Source organism: Coptis chinensis, chromosome 6 (genome assembly GCF_015680905.1).
Source record: "Coptis chinensis isolate HL-2020 chromosome 6, ASM1568090v1, whole genome shotgun sequence".
NCBI lineage: Eukaryota > Viridiplantae > Streptophyta > Magnoliopsida > Ranunculales > Ranunculaceae > Coptis > Coptis chinensis.
This window is the reverse complement of record NC_141461.1, coordinates 16,201,530-16,207,140: the sequence shown is the minus strand read 5'-3', so window position 1 is coordinate 16,207,140 and position 5,611 is coordinate 16,201,530. Positions and strand designations below refer to the sequence as shown.

The window sequence follows — 5,611 nt, the reverse complement described above, 5'->3', positions numbered from 1 at the left end:
CTGCTTATGACATCCCATGGCGTGATCCTTGAGCACGCGTGCGGTGTCTCCCATTTCCGCCGTGATCTAGTCCCACTGCGGTCTGGTTGTCTCATTGCAACTGTTGGTCAAATAGCGGCCGACTTGCGATTTCCCTTAACTCTCCTTGATGTCGAAGTATGTAACCACTTCAACATCCCCCCTTGCCAAGGCATTGGTAACTTTTGGCGTATCTTATATGCCGCAGATCATTACAATAAAACCAATTCTCCCAAAATCCAACTCTGCGATATGATAGCTCACTACTATATAAAGAAGAGTACCAAATTTGGTAGTGTAGGATATCAGTCTTTCTGTACCCGTCTGCAGAAGAAGTCCTTTGTCCTCCACCTTACTACCTCTGATAAAGTGTGGCATCATTATCCGTTATATGTGTCCGGTAGTTTTCTGTCCGCGGATCTTCCCTCTGACGTTTCTCTAAGGCATCTCAGTTTCCTTTCTAGTGGTACGTCAAACTTTTTTATTCGCCGTGCTCGTTCCTAACTTTACTTTTAACTTGTCTTTCTTTTGTACCACAGGTTGGAGCCCAGATTCGCGATCCAAACTTTACAACGGTGTCTACTCAGCTATTTTTCAAAAACTCCACGACTTGGGAGGTGGACAGAGTGAAGTCCTCGGCATAGATCCAGAAAAGGGCCATCCTCTTCTCCTTGATCCTTCGTTGAAAACTATTGGTTCGTATCAAGGTCCACTTTATTGCCCAACCCCTCCCAAAGAGAGACTCCCCAAACCCTCTCCTCGCCCAAAGAGAAAGCCCTACAAATCTTTTAAGTATACTAACAAGATATCGCACTCCAGAGCCGTAGCCCAACGTTTTGCCGCTGCGTCCAAGGCCCATCCCCAACTAAAGCCGTTAATTCAGTGAAGCCTGCACCCATCGTCGTGGATATTCCCCCTCCTTCTGCCGGTGAGGTGGAATTAGTGCCTGCCTACTAGAATGTGGGCGAAGGGCCTTAGTAATTTCTTGGAATTCCTATTGAAGTTTTGTACTTAAAATGTTCCCCCTTGTACTTTTGAGATTTTGTGATTCCCACTTTGACAGTACTTGATTGTAACATCTATTTCACCTGGTTTCTGGGAATGGCCAGCAGGTCTTTAATGTTAATCACTTTGCAGTCTAGAGTTCCCCTCTTTACCATTGTATATATCTCTGTTAATTTTATTCTCAGTTGACTTGTACTCGAAATTTGCAGTAGGTGCACCGATATGCGTGTTTGTATTAAGCTGTGAAGCCTAATGGAACACTGATTCGTACAATCTTGTTGATTTAGACGTATAGTCCGCAAAGGGTTTCTTCCCCCTTGTTTCTCTGGCGGCTGTGAAGCCTGGAGGGGCAACTCAGCTTGCCCCCAAGTTGATTCGGACATATTGTCCGCGAAGGGGCTCAGCTTTGTCGGGGCGGCTGTGAAGAGCTGGAGGGCAACTTCGGTTGCCCCAAGTTGATTCGGACCCATAGTCCGCGAAGGGCTCCTCCCCCCCGCTTTGTCGGGGGCGGCTGTGAAGCTGGAGGGGCAACTTCGGCTTGCCCCCCAAGTTGATTCAGGCGTATTGTCCGCGAAAGGCTCCTCCCCCGCTTTGTCGGATGGGTGAAGAAGCTGGAGGGGCAACTCAACTTGCCCCCAAGTTGATTCAGACCCATAGTCGGCTAAGGGCTCCTCCCCCGCTTTCTCGGGCGGTGTGAAGCCTGGAAGGTCAACTTCGGCTTGCCCCCAAGTTGATTCGGACATGTAGTCAGATGGAAGGCTCTTCCCCGGCTTTCTCGGGCGGCTGTGGAAGCTGGAGGGCAACTCAACTTGCCCCAAGTTGATTCGGACATGTAGTCAGCGAAGGGCTCCTCCCCCCTTTCTCGGTGACGGCCGTGAAGCACGGGAGGGCAACTTCGGCTTGCCCCAAGTTGATTCGGACATATTGTCCATGAAGGGCTCCCCGGCTTTGTCAAAGCGGTGTGGAAGCCCCTGGAGGGGCAACTTAGCTTGCCCCCAAGTTGATTCGGACCCATAGTCGAAGGGCTCTGCCGCTTTGTCAAAGCGGAGGGGCAACTCGGCTTGCCCCTGGATTCGGACGGGCAACAGCTTCCCCCAAGTTCATTCGGACCCATAGTCCGCGAAGGACTCCCCCCCGCTTTCTCAGACGGTTGTGAAGCCTGGAGGGGCAACTCAGCTTGCCCCCAACTTGATTTGGAGTTCATTCGTCAAACTTCCTTCTGCTTTCCATACCAACTATTCAATAGAAGGACTTGTTTTATTCATGGATAAAAATATACTGTACCAAATATTACACTCTGACCCTCATTTCTCACTTGAAAACTAAACAAGGCTTTCACTATGGTAAATTTTCAACATTCTTACATTCCACGGTTTGTCAATCATTTTCCCTACTGAAGTCCGTAGCTTATAAGTCCCGGAAGTTCCCTTTTCCGTCACGACATATGGTCCCTCCCAGTTAGGCCCCAGTTTGCCATCGTTCTCCTTCCTGGTGGCTGGCGTAACCCGTCGCAGCACCTGATCCCCCACATTGAAAGTTCGCGACCTCATCTTTTTATCATACTGTCTCTGTAGCTTCCGATGATATTCTTCCAGACGAATGCGCGCCATTTCTCTTTTTTCTTCGATGAAGTTCAACTCCGTGGTTAAAATCCCCTCATTTTTACCTGACTCCACCGCGCTGGTTCTTGTTGATTTCTCTATCATTTCCACCGGAATCACGGCTTCTACTCCATACGCCATTGAGAAGGGTGATTCATTTGTAGATGTTCGCGGTGTTGTGCGGTAAGCCCATAGCCCATGATGCAACTGGTCAGCCCATGCTCCCTTCCGCTCCTCCAGCTTCCTCTTAAGATTATCCATTATGATTTTGTTCGAAGCCTCTGCCTGTCCATTCCCCTCCGGATTGTATGGGGCTGAGAACCCCTGCTTTACTTTAAACGTCTGAAGGAACTTTCGTACCTTTCCCCCAGTAAATTGTGTTCCATTATCCGCGATGACTGTATGTGGCAATCCAAACCTACAAATTATATTCTCCCACATAAATTTGTTCACATTTTCTTCCTTGACTTGTTGCAGTGCCACTCCTTCCACCCACTTTGTAAAATAATCGGTTGCTGCCAACATAAATCTCCTCTTGCCACTCGCTGTTGGCAGTGGCCCTACTATATCCATCGCCCACATGGCGAATGGCCATGGACTAAATACACTGTGTAGTGGCTCAGCTGGAGCATGTATCAGCGGTGCAAATCTCTAACATTTTTCGCACCCTTTTGCATATCCTACTGCATCCCTTTTCATATGTGGCCAAAAATACCCCTGTGAGATCAACCGGTGTGTGGTCGTGCGCCCTGCAGAATGACTTCCACAGTCGCCTTCATGTACCTCAGCCAGAACTTCTTTAATCTGCGGCGGCCCTATGCATTTTAACATTGGTCCGCTAAAACTTCTCCTATACAGATCCCCATCGAGTAAAGTGTATCTTTGGCTCACCTGTTCCATTCTGCGTCTTTCCTGTTTGTTTTCTATCTCCACTCCCTTCAAGAAAGCTTTGATGGGTGTTATCCAACTGGGTTCCATATCAGCGTCAAGGCAGACATCTTCCTCTTCCGTGGTACTAGGCTTGCTCAACACCCTTACCTCAATAGATCTTCCCTCTGTCCCTAGTAGTACTGCGGCAACATATGCCAATGCATCGGCATGTCTATTTTCACCGCGGTTCAAATGTGCAAACTTAATATTCTTGAACTTACGTGCTTTCTTCTGCAAGACTTCCAAGTATCTCGCCATCCTTGGGCAGCGAGCCATGAATCCTCCATTCACTTGACACACCACTAGGTTAGAATCCGAGTAAACAGATAGTTCGCTCACTCCTAAATCTTAGGCCATACCCAAACCTGCTATCACTGCTTCGTACTCAGACTCATTGTTGGAAGCCGCAAATCCCAGTTTCATCGATAATTCCAGCCTATTGTTCTCAGGAGTCACCAGGACGACGCCTATTCCATTCCCTGTATCTGTAGCCGAACCATCCGCGAAAACTCTCCAACCATTCCGCGCATCCCATGGATCTAATGGGTCGTGGTTAAGCTCCCCTTCACGATCCATGACCATTTCCTCTCCCCACGTTGGGTGCTCAGCTGGGAATTCTGCTAACACCTCCGCCATCGCTTGTGCCTTTTCTGCGGTTCTGATCTGGTACTGTATTTCGTAACAACTGAGTATTACTGCCCACTTCAGCATTCTTCCTGACTTCTCCGCCCTCAACGCCTGCTTGAGAGGCAGGTTTGTTATCACCACCACAGAATAAGCTTCGAAATAAGGTTTCAATTTTAGTGCTGAGAATACCAGTGCCAAAGCGTATTTCTCAATTCTGCTGTATCGGGTTTCCGCGTCCAGCATGGTCTTACTTTGAAAGTAAACGGGTTTTTCTATCTTTTCAACGATTCGCACCAATACCGAGCTCACCGCGTACTCTGAAACCCCCAGATAAAAATACAGTTTTTCCCTTTGTTCCGGCCGCGACAAAAGTGGTGCTTTACCTAAATAACTCTTCAATTCCTGGAAGGCTCCCTCGCATTCCGCGGTCCATTGGAAGTCTTGTGTTTTCCTCAACAGTCGATACAGCGGTCGACATTTGTCCGATGATTTAGAAATAAACCGATTTAGTGCCGCGACTCTTCCCGCTAAACTTTGAACCTCCTTCACATTTTGCGGGGACGGCATTTCGATTAGTGATCTAATTTGTTCTGGATTTGCCTCTATACCGCGGTGTGTTATTATGTAACTCAAGAACTTCCCAGACGCTACTCCAAAGGTACACTTCTCGGGGTTAAGCTTCAGCTGGTGCCTTCGTAGTATGTGAAAAGTTTCCTGAAGACCTTCCAAGTGTTCGTCTTCTGACATGCTCTTTTCCACCATATCATCAATATATATCTCCATCCCCTTCCGAATCTTCCCTTGGAACATTTTTTCTCCTACCCGTTGAAATGTTGCCCCAGCATTTTTTAACCCAAATGGCATCCTGGTGTAACAGTAGGTGCCCCCTTCTACCATGAACGTGGTCTTTTCCTGATCCGGGCCGTACATGGCGACCTGATTGTATCCCATGGAGGCGTCCATGAAAGAGAACACCTTGAATCCGGCCGTTCGGTCCACTAGTTCATCCACCCGCGGCATAGGGTAACAATCTTTCGGACACTCCTTGTTCACGTCCGTAAAGTCCACGCACATTCTGACTTTGCCATTCTTTTTCATAACCGCGACCACATTGGACAACCATTCCGTGTATTCTACCTCCCTTATTATCCCCGCCCTTTCGATTCGAATAACCTCCTCACGAATCGCTTGCGTGCCGGACGTATGCTTCTCATCTTTTGGCGAACTCGCTTAGCACCCTCATTCATGTGTAGATGATGACATGCAAACCCTGGATCCAAACCCGTGATATCCTCTATCACCCATGCAAACACGTCTGAATTTTCAGTTAAGAACTGCACGAGTTTATTTTTCCATTCTCTTTGCAAGTCGGTTCCTACGGATGTAAATTTCTCATCGTCTCCTACCCCCAAGTTAACTACTTCAACCGC

General features: G+C 48.1%; 1 protein-coding gene across 1 annotated transcript; it reads right to left on the bottom strand.

The window, feature by feature from the left end:
• Positions 1-3,275: 3,275 nt before the first annotated feature.
• LOC147491756 (uncharacterized) lies at positions 3,276-3,812 on the bottom strand. Its single transcript, XM_086567322.1, has one exon. It carries the CDS (start codon positions 3,810-3,812, stop codon positions 3,276-3,278), a length of 537 nt encoding a protein of 178 aa, XP_086423448.1.
• Between the last annotated feature and the right edge of the window lie 1,799 nt (positions 3,813-5,611).

Bases quoted from the DNA above. Each gene is read 5' to 3' on its own strand.
- LOC147491756 (XM_086567322.1), bottom strand. From the start codon at position 3,812: ATGGCGAGATACTTGGAAGTCTTGCAGAAGAAAGCACGTAAGTTCAAG.